General features: G+C 29.7%; 5 protein-coding genes across 7 annotated transcripts in view; 2 read left to right on the top strand and 3 right to left on the bottom strand.

The window, feature by feature from the left end:
- Positions 1-1,218: 1,218 nt before the first annotated feature.
- On the bottom strand, positions 1,219-2,093 carry LOC128390132 (trafficking protein particle complex subunit 6B-like). Its single transcript, XM_053349810.1, has 3 exons — positions 1,918-2,093; positions 1,739-1,800; positions 1,219-1,616 (listed from the first exon to the last, which is right to left on the bottom strand). Exons 1-3 carry the CDS (start codon positions 1,996-1,998, stop codon positions 1,289-1,291), a joined length of 471 nt encoding a protein of 156 aa, XP_053205785.1. The 5' UTR covers positions 1,999-2,093; the 3' UTR covers positions 1,219-1,288.
- Positions 2,094-2,374: 281 nt separating this feature from the next.
- Positions 2,375-3,403, top strand: LOC128390131 (uncharacterized). Of its 2 annotated transcripts, XM_053349809.1 has the most exons (3): positions 2,375-2,668; positions 2,739-3,047; positions 3,264-3,403. In XM_053349809.1, exons 1-2 carry the CDS (start codon positions 2,467-2,469, stop codon positions 3,014-3,016), a joined length of 480 nt encoding a protein of 159 aa, XP_053205784.1. In that variant the 5' UTR covers positions 2,375-2,466; the 3' UTR covers positions 3,017-3,047; positions 3,264-3,403. The 2 variants fall into 2 exon arrangements, with proteins under 2 accessions (XP_053205784.1, XP_053205783.1); XM_053349808.1 differs by lacking the exon at positions 3,264-3,403 and having other exon boundaries at positions 2,376-2,668; positions 2,739-3,161.
- LOC128390133 (mediator of RNA polymerase II transcription subunit 22-like) lies at positions 3,210-4,006 on the bottom strand. Its single transcript, XM_053349811.1, has one exon. The coding sequence runs from the start codon at positions 3,749-3,751 to the stop codon at positions 3,350-3,352; it is 402 nt and encodes a 133-aa protein (XP_053205786.1). The 5' UTR covers positions 3,752-4,006; the 3' UTR covers positions 3,210-3,349.
- A 34-nt stretch (positions 4,007-4,040) lies between these two features.
- LOC128390126 (GTPase Era, mitochondrial-like) lies at positions 4,041-5,739 on the top strand. Its single transcript, XM_053349802.1, has one exon. It carries the CDS (start codon positions 4,192-4,194, stop codon positions 5,551-5,553), a length of 1,362 nt encoding a protein of 453 aa, XP_053205777.1. The 5' UTR covers positions 4,041-4,191; the 3' UTR covers positions 5,554-5,739.
- Positions 5,740-7,008: 1,269 nt separating this feature from the next.
- Positions 7,009-13,594, bottom strand: part of LOC128390129 (band 7 protein AGAP004871-like) — a 31,360-nt gene continuing 24,774 nt past the window's right edge. The window contains exons 3-6 of one of the 2 annotated variants that reach the window (XM_053349804.1): positions 11,913-12,091; positions 9,398-9,553; positions 9,032-9,291; positions 7,009-8,047 (exon numbers count right to left, since the gene is read on the bottom strand). In XM_053349804.1, coding sequence (XP_053205779.1) covers positions 7,681-8,047; positions 9,032-9,291; positions 9,398-9,553; positions 11,913-12,091 — 962 coding nt within the window. In that variant the 3' untranslated portion in view covers positions 7,009-7,680. The remainder of the gene's footprint in view (positions 8,048-9,031; positions 9,292-9,397; positions 9,554-11,912; positions 12,092-13,594) is intronic. The other variant, XM_053349805.1, reaches the window with a different exon arrangement.

The raw sequence follows: 13,594 nt of genomic DNA, 5'->3' as shown, positions 1-13,594 counted from the left end.
TTCTAATCAAACAAAATAATTCAACATTTACATTAAACTTGAGATATTGATGTAAATCCAAAGGTCTAGAATCTATTCCGATGAACAAAACTTTCCCAAATTGAATTTTGTTCAGTAGATTCATCTTTTTATCGATGATCCATAATCATGATCACCTTTGGAAAATGCTTTATCCACTTTTAACAAGAGATTAATTAATCCATTATAAACTCTTGGCTGAGCGTTGAGACTGTTGATGTTTTTCAATTCGGGATCCAGAACATTACACAGGAAAGACGGAGGTCGTTTCCAGAGAAAGATGAAAAAGAATAGAGCAATTAACGGAATTGTGAGAGTAACAGCAGCAATTAAGAGTAAAATGGGCATCAGGTAACTGAATGTTTTGGAAACATCTTCATCTTTATCAGGGTGATGAGGATAACCACCCCAACCATCAAAAATATCTTTACCTTGGCGTTTATGGTTATAATATTTACTCAAAGTAATTAATCCGGTATTGGGAGAGATTAAAGTTGCTTGATTAGTTGAACCAGGTAACGATCTCACATAATTAACTAGACGATTATCATTAGGGTGGTGATAATGAGAGCGATTGATTGTTGTTGGTAATTTAGTTGTTGATATAAGTGAGAAACTTTTATCGGTTAATTTGTTGCTTCCATTATTTAGAGGTTCAATCAGATTAACATGAAAAATAATTACAATTAACAATAAATTAAACGTTGATGGATCGATTAACTTAATCTCCATTTTTAGATCATCTTATTTGTTGGGATTAGGTAAATTTTGTTTTAATCCATTTCAATTTATCTCATCATCTTTATGATGTTGATTAACATTCAATTTTTGTTTTGATTACTTGTTGATTGAGATGATTTTTTATTTCATCTCTTGGCAAACAATCAAAGTGACTTTTTTTTTGGACTAAGTTAACGGAAGTTGTTACAGTTAACGATTTATGATATTATCATATTGACAATTTAAGACAAAGTCTGCTGATTAATACAGGTAACTGAATATCTCATCTCATTGTTTCAATTGTTAATTCAGTTGTTTACTCAAAATGGTTGAATTGGATATTACAATTTGCTTGGATGTTGCAACGGAAATTTGATTTGCTCTTGCAACTTGATTTACTAATTGAGAATTGATTTGATTGTGGAAACCGAGAGTTAAGCAAGTTGAATGCAAACTTGTGTATTTCACAGTTTGAATCGGTATTTTAAATAAATTTTGATTTATTTTTGTTGCAAATTAAAGGTGGAAAGCAACAATATAATAAATGTTATCATGATTTGTTTATCTGTACCTGGAATCTACATGATGGAGGTTTGACAACTTCACCGGTAACGATTGCATTTAAACCAAGATTACCGAGAGCCCCACGAATCAGGCCACAAGAAAATGCCAAATATTTGGGCATCAATTCAGTAAATTGTTTAGATGATGAGATATTACAAATAAAACGAAAACGATGATCAAGTAAAACGTAAATTCCTTGGTGATTTGTCCGCAAGTTATCAATCTGCTTCTTGAATATAACTGACCAGAAATCTTTACAAATGAACTTCATGATATCTAATTCATCCTTAAATCGAAGTGAATCTTTTGTTATTCTGTAAGAGAAATTACAAAAGAGAATTAATTATAAATAACAACGATAATCTCTCACTCAAATCTAATGAAAAAAGAAAAGAAAATCAATCAATAGATGTTACCATCAACCATCAACTCTTACCTTTCAATTAATCTGTATCCTGTACTATGGCCAACATTTTCTAATTCTGTAAGAACTAATTCCTATAAAGATGGACAAATAATTAAACAATAATAATTAGCAAAAAGAGAAGAAGAAGAAAAAAAATTAAACACAATTAACTGAAAGACAGAAAATTTTCAATGGAAAAATAATCTTACCGATTTATTGTTGGGTGATGGTGTTACTAGAGTATTGACAAGCTCGATATGGAGAAGATCAAGCAAAACCTCATCAATCATGATTAAGAAATTAAATTAATTAATATCGTTGATTAAATTGTAATGATCAAAATTAGAAATCAATCACAATTCAACCAACAAAATCACAGAAATGAAATGAAAACAATCAAAAGAGGAGTTTAAACCGATCAAGCGCCAAATTCAATTTCTTTTATTGGCAAATCCAAAATTCTTCATCAAATTAGAATTAAAATTATTGTTCGTTCTCTCTCTCTCAATTAGAATTCTTGATTTTTAATCAAATTTCATTAAAAGAGATTAAATTAATTAGATTTAGAATTGTAGTTGAGAATTTAATTAAATTAAATTTAGAAAAGAAGTTCAAAGTTACCGCTTTTTTTTGTTCTTCAAATGGTAAACAAAGTTGATCACTTTTTTCAAAAATCTCAACAAATGAGAATAATTTTATAAACAACATTCTAATTGTAAATTAATTTATTGGTTTGATTTGTTTTTATTTTATTCTCAATGGCCGATAAATCATCTGATGTTAAAACTCCTGATTCTCCTGGAATAGTGGATAAGCCAAGTGAATACTCGGAAAGTTCTGGTAAATCACCTTTGGAATGGTTAGAGATCAACGAAGGTGTTCATTACTCTCATTTAGAAAGAATTTCTGGTGAACGAAGATTGTTGAATAATCTAATTGCAAATCCAGTAATTTCTTTTGGTAATTAAAGATGATTGTCCATATGTTCTCATTATCCATTTTCCATTAATGTTTGCTTTTCTATTCTCAGGTTTGCTGGGTGGTGCAATCGCCATTGGTGGTGGTCTTCATGCAATACGTTCAGAGAATCCAAGACTTTCAAATCATTTTCTTAAATTACGTTGGGGATCATCTTCATTAGTATTTGGTTTTATTGTTTACAAAATTTGGGATCAAATTGATTGGAATCCACCGGCAGTTCAAAAGTTACAAAGATACATTGCCTATGCTTTTCAAAAGGACATCAGCTTGTTGACTGAAAATGAAGCCGATAAAATTACTAAAACTACTGATAAAGTGAAACAATAATTTCCTACACGAAATTACAATTAAAACTACAGTTAAGTACCCATACGATTGTCCGAACCTGAACCATTATTCTTGTATTATAACATAATATATATATACATAACTTGGAACATGAATAATATATTAAATTCATTTGTAGCTCTTTTCCTGTTGAACTTAAAATTGTATTCACAGAATGGAATTGATTTATAACTTGAGATGTTGACAATTATCTTTTACCATTTAATTTTGGTCTTTTCTTTTTCAGATTTGGATTATTGTACAGTGTTAATTGAGACGATTAATTATTCTATTAGACCAAATTACACAAAATGTTAACCTTGTTTGGAGGAACTATTTATATAAAGAATTGTAATATTCTTCCTCTAAAACGACCAATTCAGCTGTGATCTCATTTCGTAAATTTGTCAACTTCATGTCAATCTCATCGGCTTTGAAATTCTTATTCTCATTGGAAATTGCCTTGTTGATCAATTTAAAATCGTTTATGATATAGAATTGTTTCAATTGGTAGATTAATTTGATCAATGATTCCTGAGCTCGAACCATATTAGCAGCTCTAACAATTACTTCATAATGATCTTGTGCTCGAGATGGTGTAGTGTTGTTGGGAAGTCCATCATTATCAACCTTTGCCAGTTTAATTATTTCCACATAATTATCGGTGATCGATTTGATAGCATCTTTTAACCATTTTTGATATGCTTTAAGTGTTGCCTCATGTGAAGTTGTCATCTCGAGTCCAAGTTTAATTGTACAATCAAAAGAGAAAAATTTAGATTTTTTCTTTGAAAAATGAAAAACACAAAGGAAAAAAATATAGAGAAAAAAACAATCACAAAGAAAGAAAAGGAAACCAAGACGGTAAAAAAGAATTCCAATCAAGTTTGTTCGTTTGTGGTGACAATTAGACAGTCTAATTTGTAATTAGTAAATTTAAACACTACAATTAATCACGGAAACAATTGGAAAACAATCAACACAACCAATTAGATGAGAAGAAAATATTTTTCTTATTTGAACAGATTTTGGCGTAACCATGGTAACCAAAGGTTCTCATATAAACAACATGGTTTGGATTCTAATTGTTGATTAGAATTTGTTTTTGTTTTTCTCTTCTAATTGTTTCTGTTTTGATTAATATTTGGTGGTTTTTCATTGTATTTAGAATTTAAATGGCTTCTTTGTTCCTTGGAGTTGGTCGTTCTCTTGGTTTTAAGGTGAATTATTGTCCCAGAGTTTTGGTCAGATTGTTTTCCATTTCAAAAAGTGATACAGATGATCAAATAACTGATGATTTCGATGATGATTTTATTTACGAGCGGATACCCCGTACTAAAGCAGAGTATTCAAGACGTAATTCACTGCCAATTGATCAACCAGATGAACCACGATTAAATAGAGTTTCCATCATTGGTCTACCCAATTCGGGTAAATCAACATTGGTTAATCAATTGACTGGATTAAGGATCACATCGGTTTCAAGAAAAGTTCACACCACAAGGAAAAATATCATCGGAATATTTAATGAAGGTTCAACCCAGATTGAATTACTTGATACTCCGGGTTTGGTTAAATTGAAACACTGTGTTGACTTTAATTTGGAACATACTTTGTACAATAATCCACGTTTATCTGCCAAAGTTGCTGATTTAATAGCTGTTCTTGTTGATGCCTCACAAAAGCGATACATTAACTTTCTTGATTACGAGACATTTAAACTATTAAGTAAACACAAGGATAAGAAATCAATACTGGTCCTAAATAAGGTTGACCGAACCAAGGATAAGAGCATGTTGCTCACCGCTGTTGACAATTTGACTGGACGTTTCATTGAAGGTGAATCAATCGAGGGAAAAGAGCGTAAAGAGACAAGAAAACCGTTAGCTAAATCAATCAAAATGCTAATTGAAGAAACTGAGAAGAGACTTTCCCAATCACCAGTCGAAACTGATTTACCCCAAAGTGAGGAATTACGAGAAAAATTACCCAAAGATTTGTTCAACTTGTATTGGCCCAATTTTTCAAAGGTCTTCATGGTTTCAGCTTTAACTGGTGATGGAGTTGACGAACTCAAGGATTACATGATTGAAACAGCGAAACCTTGTCAATGGAAATACAATGAGAAGATTGTTACTAATCAAGATCCTCAGGCTCTCGCCATTTCCATCGTGAGAGAAAAATTTCTTGACCATGGACAATGGGATACACCTTATTTACTGAAATTTCGTATTGTTACTTGGGAACTTGATGAGATGAAAAATCTTCATATTGTAATAACAGCTCTCTGTCCAAAAAGTGCTAAAATGATTTCAATCATCGGACCTGAGGGTGGATTAATTGCCAGAATATCAGCTGAAGCAAGACAAGAGTTGATTGATACATTTAATTGTGAGGTTCGATTAAAAGTTATCGTTAAATGTACCGAAAGAGCCAAAGACAAAGTTTTTGATTCAGAGCGGGATAAAACTTATATATCAAAATGGAACCAAAAAAATGCTGATCTTGTACACAAAACAAGAGGAACACACGATTGATTGTAATTAACTTTGTTGATAATCTTAATCTATTCAAATGTTTATCCAATTCTGTAAACCCAATTGTAAAATATTTCCAACAATTGACTGATTGTTTACCAATTGTAATGTAAATTTAAAATGTAATTTGATTAACTCGAAAAATATTTACATTGTAGAACCATATAAAGTTGCTCCATAATCTAATTACCAATTGATGATTATTGAAACGATTCAATTACATGACAATTAAGTTAATCAGTCCAATCGATTCTGAAAATTATTCTAATCATTTTCCTTCTTGTCGAAATGTTTTTTTTGTTGTTTCTTGTTATTCAGTTAACTTGAAGTTAATTACTTGAGGCAGATTAGTTAATAGTCTTCTGATTAATTGGAGAAAGAACCGAAAAAAATAATACAACAAATGAAATCTCATGAATCAAGAAGAAGAGGAAAAAAAATTCCCCATGAAATTTACCATGTTTTGAGATTCCCTGAACACGGAAGTGAATTGATTTTTCCTCTTGAATAATAAATGAACCCATAGATTTGCTGGTTGATTGAATTATCATGATAATCTTGATGAATATGCCGATAATTGAGATGAATCAATCTGACGAGAGTGTTTACCTACAAGTTAATTGTTGAAAATTCCTCAGATTCCTTGATACATATACTCAATTTAATTATAATTCATCGTTGATAAAGTAAACAATTTATCATGTAAAAAACTAGTGAAAGGAAATGATGTTAACTGATTTTCATAATCTAATATGTGTTCATCTAATAATCAAGGTTATCATTATTCTGATGAAATTTTCATATCGTTGAGAGAGGATTTTGAAAAACCTTTTAGTCTTCATGATGATCATGGTGATTACTTGTTAGTCAAGTAGTTAATGTGATTGAAGATTGTCACGAACTCTGTCAAAACATTGATTGAAAGATGAGAAAAAGATGAATGAAGATGATAGTAAAATGTACTATGTGTTTGTGTGTAAAAGGATGAATCAAGATGAAAAGATGATGAAATTTTCATGATAAAAATGGAAAAGAAAACAAATAAAATAATGATAATAATAAAAAGATTGAACTGAAATATAAGTTAACGGAAACAAAACAAATTGGTAGATACAAGGATGGAAGCGGAACCGTTTCCTCTTCCTCTTTAACCTACAGAAACCGATTATCATGTTAATATTTAATTAGCCTGACAATTTATCTCATCAATCTTAATTCAATCCCTTAATCATTAACCATTCAACAACTTTCAATCACTTAACTGTTAATCTTTGACCATTAATCGCCTCATCCCCAATCCATTGATACTTAATATTAGGTTCCAAAAATTTTAGTTATCATCATCAGTCACAATTATCGCTAATTAATCACTTTAATCTGATCAATCTCATGGAAATTTAAGTCACAACAATCAGTTAATTAGTAGCCGATAATCAATAAATTGTAGTTACTCAATCAGTTTCAATTTTTAATTTCATTTTGATGGTTTATTAATTTTTGGCTTTACAACATTTTCAATTCATCGTGCAAGCAAATTAGTTAATCATTTGGTTTAATTGTTTCAATTTATATATATTTATATATTTGATTACACCATAAATGAGAGGTTACAATTAAAATGGACAATTAGTAAATCCATATTTGTCATTTTCAATTTTAAATTGTAAAATTTGATCAATTGATCAAAAGATGATTAAGTTTTGGCAGTTAAAAGTTTGGTGTCTTTAATTGTGTTTATTTTCACCTTGTCTCATGTTGATTAAATGTATCAATTTAACAATTAATTATATAAAGATACCAATTTAACAATTAACAAATTGTTGAGTCTTCTCTTGGTTGTTTATGATTAACTCAAGATTAACTGGTTGAGTTAATTGTTGTTGCCAATATATAGATATTATAATATATTGTTTAATGAAAATTAATTAACGGAATCAATGGATTTCATGAATGATAGATTCAAATATAATCCATTAAAAGTTGATTGTTACAATTAAATGATGATCTCGGTTAAATCTTCTGTTAATTGTTACCAATATTGTTGTTAAATGAGAAAGGCACATACACACATTGGTTAAGTGTGTTAATTGTAGTTTGTTGTTATGTTAAATTGTTTCACAATTTAGGTTATTCTTTGGGGGAGATCTCAATTAATTGTTTGATTCCTTGTTGTTGATTAGCCTGATTGTTTGTGTGATTACTGTTATTATTATTGTTGGCGTTGTTGTTTTGAACGATAAAACCTCTGAACAGCTCCATTGGAACCGGAAATACAATCGTTGAATTATTTTCCGCCGCAATTGAAGATAAAGTTTGAAGGTAACGAAGTTGTAACGCCGCTGGTGAATCGGCGATAACTTCAGCGGCTTCTTTAAGTGCTTTGGATGCTCTTTGCTCACCTTCAGCGGCGATTACCTTGGCTCGAGCTTCTCGAGTTGCCTCAGCTTCGGCGGCCATAGCTCGTTGAAGTAAAACTGGCAATCGAACGTCCTTACTAAATGAGAGTTAAGAAAATTTTAACCACAATCAAATTGATTGATTAGATATTATTATTAATATTATCATGGAAACGTTGAAAAGTCAATTATCTGGATTATCTTTTATTTATGATAAATAATCATCATAAACATGAGATTAAGTTAAGATTATAATCCATTTTGAATATAATCTATTCTTATGATATCAGTTTATTCAATTCTTTTCTACCATCAATGGAGATTAAATTGTTTTGATGAAAGTTTTTCCCTTTAACTTTGATCATAATCAAGCTAATTAATTAACTAGACCCTAATTCATCTTCAATCATGTCTTAAAATGACAAGGATAATGTTAAGTTTATCTTAATGGAAACTGAATAATGGAAAAGAGTTATTCTAATCTGATAAAACGAAGGTTCATCTTACATGGTCATAGAGAATCTCTAATTCCTAGTGATAGTCTTCATCATCTTCATTATCTTATACTATGTATTGTTCAAGAGAGAGAGAGAGAGAGAGAGAGACTCATGATGACAAAAACATTCAGAAAGTTATCTCTCTTTTCTTGAAGCTTTTCATGGTAAAAGTGAATTGAATCGGAATGAGGTGAAAGTTTCAATCCAACCAGAAAAAGCAATATAACAGTTTATCCTCGATTAAACTGATTAAGAAGACAGAGAATTGATGAATGGGTAAGATTATCTGATTTAACTAACAGAGAATAAGATTCATCAGAAATTTAATTGTTCTAACAATCAATTGATAAACAAAGAAACCCACTAATTGAACTTCAATCAAGAACAACAAGCAAAAAGAAACCAAAATGAAATCTGAAACTGAAATGGTGATAATTGATTAGTTCTTGATATTATTTTCTAATGATTAGCTAAAAAAGAGAGAAAGAGAGATAATCTTTCGGGTGGAGTTTAAGAGGAAATGATAAGTTCGAGATAAAAGTTGACCATAGTTATTAATGATGAATTAATATTATTAATACTTACATTTCAACTCTTTCCACTTTGACTCCCCATGATTCAGTTGCTTCATCTAAACTTGATTGTATCATGTGGCTTATTGATTCTCGTTCACTTAATATTTCAGATAAATTTTTGGTACCAAGGACATTTCGAAGTGTCGTCGCTGCAAGAAGTCGGGTTGATCGAGCATAATCTTCAACATTTGATACTGATGCTATGGCATTATTAATACGGAAGTAAACGACAGCATCAACTGCAACTGTCACAGAATCTTTGGAAAGTATCTGGATAATAATAACAAAGATGTGGGAAAGGAGCAAAAAAAAACAAATACGAAAGGTAATTAATCATATTGACCAATTATCACTACGAACAAATTGCTGGAATCACCTCTTGAGGAGGAACATCAAATGAAACGGTTCGAAGATCGACCTTCGAATAGGTATCAATACAAGGAATGATGAAAAAGATTCCAGGTCCACGAGCCCCTCCGGTCACCAATCGACCCAAACGGAAGATAACTGCTCTTTCGTATTCTTGGACAACCTTAAAAGAGATTGAAATAAGAAGAAGAAACTTTCAGTTCTACGAAATGCCGACGAAATTTGTTTCATATTTAAAGGTTAGAACTTTCATTTTCTTGTCCCCTCAAAATTCAACTCGATCAATAGGTTATTCATATTCAAGAGTAGAATACTTGAAATATCATTAATGTCAAGAAAAGGTTAATACTATTGAAGATATTATTAAATATATAAATCATTTCAACATGTTCTTCATGGTTGTTGTTATAATTATCTACCAATATTCAGAGTCACTTGAAACTTATTACTTTTTCATCTGATTGGTGATATTATTATTACATTAACTGTAGATATTAATTCAATAGCTGAACAATAACAGTTATGATTATTGATTAATAACTTGAGTAATTTAATAGATTCAATTAACTGTGATTTCACCTAATTCTATATGCTATATAACTATTAATAATAATTTAAATTTATGTCATCAGGTATGATTATTATTATCATGAAAGAATAATTTTCATCAAGATTATTGTTGAAATTAAGTTCAGGGAGAGAACTTGAAACTTGATAGTTGTGAGTTTCTCGATTTTCTGTTATCAAATGATTCCAAAGTTATCATTCTTTTCCAGGGAATTTCAGTGAAGAATTTTCCTCCAACTGAGACAAGAACTTTTCTCTCTTTCTCTCTTCAGTTCGATATTCAAATTCCAGGGTCAGATGAGTCTTGTTATGATTCGAATTTAATTTAATAGAAAATAATGGTTTTTAATTAAATCGAAAGTAATTAAATCTCATGAGAATTTGGAATTTCATTTGAATGATTGATTTCCCATTTCTTTTTTTTTCAATGAGAAAAAAAAGTTCATATTCCAAGAAGCGATTCAATTTTTGCTATCATATTAATTTCATCTAATTTATGTTTATCATGTTCGTTTATTAATTAATCTGTATGATTAATTAATCGACAATTTAGAGAAAGAAATTAAGAAAAACCTCAATTAGAAGGAAAGAATTTTTTTTTCTAATTAGTTTGTAGATCTCTTATTCCAACAATTCCTGATATTAGATAAATGTTGAGAATATTATTTAGCTTTTAGGTTAATTAGTGAATTAAGAATGAGTATTTATCTCCTTACCTCTGAATTTTATCATGAACAAAAAAACAGAATTTTTTGTTACTCTTATTCTCATTATTATCTTATTATTATTAATATTTAAGTTATTATCTTGTGTTCCTTTCACTTGAATAATTTCACTTTTTTCCTTTCACCATGTTATCTGTTCATTTATTTCAATCTATTCATTACCTGAATTATTCAGTTACATGTATCAGATTATCTTAAATCTCATGAGAAATGCTGACTTGTCGTTATCTGACCTCTTTTTCCTAGTTATATGAATTATCAATGACGATAATATTGGAACAGCTCAAGGTTAGTGTGTATGAATTATGGTGTTTTTTTTCTTGGTGTAATAATGAAAGTAGCAGATCATGGGAAGAGTCAAAAGAAAACCTCAGGACTTTTACCATGAAAATGTTTCATTAGCAAAATTGAGATAATTCAGCTAATCAAATATGAATATTGAGATTTCCTCATCATCATTTCTTCCTGATTCTTCAACTCAAGTTGCAGAGTATCAATACTCTTGTGAAGTTTTATCCTTTTAGTTTAATACTTAATGTAAGTAATCAAATTCTGTCACAATTAAACTGATTGTCAATGTAATGTTTTGTTTGATTTCTCACATTCGTGTTTAGTAAAAGGAAATTATCATCAAGATAATCATCATGATTACATTATCATTGGAGATAATCTTGATCAGAAAATTCTGACTTACCATATAATCAATGAGATATCAAAATATATTCACAAGGGAAAAAAGATTTGGTTACATGGAAAACCTTTCAATGTTATCTATTCAAGATTAGTTTTTGGATCATGTAAATTCTGAGTTTGATCATGAATGGCAAATAGATTCTAAAAGCTATAATGATGATATAATCTAAATATTGTAACGAATTTTAAAGAAACTCATTATTTTTCTCAATACATTTTGCAACTCAACATGTTGTTATGGAGAAAAGAGAAGTGAAAAAAGTTCATATTCATAAAAAGAAATCTGAGAATCTCTCTCTCTCTCTCTCTCTCTCTCTCTCTCTTTCTTTCTTTCTCTTTATTCATAAAGAACAAGGGAGAAAAACGGAAATTCTGTTGCTATTATTATTCAAAAGAGAGTTGAATCTACTTGAACAACAAGTGAATATATTAATAATTGGAAAATCGTTGCAACAAGATGAAGTTCTGAACAAGTTTTTCATGGGAAAATTGTCATGATTGATACTAATTTATAGTTTTATGTAATCGTTAACTTACCTTGATGCAAAAAAATAACGAAAAAGGTAAAGAAACAGCAATGAGAGCCAAGGAAATAAAGGTGAGCATAATTGCACATAATCTGGTGTCTTCGACAAGGTCTGCAGAAACAAGGTACGCTGTTGGTGAGAATAACATCGAATTGACAATTACAAAGGTGACAATCACCAGCATGATGGCTTTTAAGGCGATCAAATATCATAATCGAAAAGGGAAATCAAAACAAAGAGTAAAAAAAATCGAAGCCATAATAACAAAGCATCAAAACGAAATCAATACAAGCATCAAAAGATTTCAACTGAAGAAAATGTTACAGAATTTTTTTCCAAGCGTATATGCAATACTAGTATAAACACATAACAATGCTACGAACTTTAAAATGCTCAATTCAATATCAGAATGTTTATCCAAAGGTGCTAATGGAAACTTCTCTTTCATTTGATAAGCAAAATGTTCCCATTATATAACATTATCATCATACATGATTATCGTTGTATTTACATTGAATAATCCGTTTTCTGTCATCAATATCCTTTTAACATGATGAATACTCTGTAAAGTGTAAGATAAATTATCATTATTGTTATTAAATAATAATAATAATAATCGGAAATATGATAGATAAATATATATTACATGCATATATATATAAGTATTATCTTCAAGACTGTTGGTAGATTATCGAGATGATTAGATGATGTTAATGATTATCATCATATTTTATATTTGAATAAATATCAACAAGAAAACAATAATAATACACTGATATTTTATCGCTTCACTTGAAATACATTATCATCATTTTATCTCAAATGGTAATCATAATAATAACTATCATGATAATAACAATATATTTTTGCTTCGATAATTTTAATCGTCAACATTTTATTTTACCGAAAAGAAAAGTTCTGATAATACTTCATGACAACGATAGGAAACTCATATTACTCTGAATAAAGTGTAATGGAAAAAGGGGAAAAGTTTATTCATCCCAATGAATACGTATATTATATTAGTGAGTGTTTAATATAAGTGAAAGATGAACAATATTATTATTACATTTATTATCAAGAATTCAAGATTAGTAATCAAAGAAAGAAAAAAAAGCAATTGTTTTCTCTGTTGAAACTTTTTTCGTTTTAGTTTTTTTTTTCGAGGAATGAAAAAGTTCAGTCAAGCTGATATTTTCTTCTTGTGATAGATACTTTTTTTCTTAAAAATGTTCTAAGTGAATTGTTCTAGATTTTCTCTCTCTTTTTCTCTGTTAAATTTTTATTCTCTTACTTTTTTTTATTGTTCCAGGTTAAGATCAATGTTATCGGTTCACCGAAGAATAGAAAATGAAACAAAAGGTGATTGACAAGCAAATCTTGACCAGAGAGAGAGAGAGAGACGAAGAAGAAAATGAGAAGTGGGAGGATAAGTGAGAAAAAAGAGAGTGAGAAAAGGAGGGATAAAGAATACGAATTGTAAGAGAAATCGTTTGTTTTTTTGTTCTATTCTCTGTTTTTGATATTTTTCCTTTTTTTTAGACTTGGATGCTATAAACTACGATAGAATAAGTAGAGCAAAGTTGAATACTACGAAAGACAGAAATTCATATCAACATGAGATAGGATAGAGAGAGAGAGAGAGAGAGAGAGAGAGAGAGAGAGAGAGAAACCTCATATCGAATGAAAAAA

This window comes from Panonychus citri, unplaced genomic scaffold (assembly GCF_014898815.1).
Source record: "Panonychus citri isolate SS breed McGregor unplaced genomic scaffold, ASM1489881v1 Contig00115, whole genome shotgun sequence".
NCBI lineage: Eukaryota > Metazoa > Arthropoda > Arachnida > Trombidiformes > Tetranychidae > Panonychus > Panonychus citri.
This window is presented reverse-complemented; position numbering and strand designations above follow the sequence as displayed.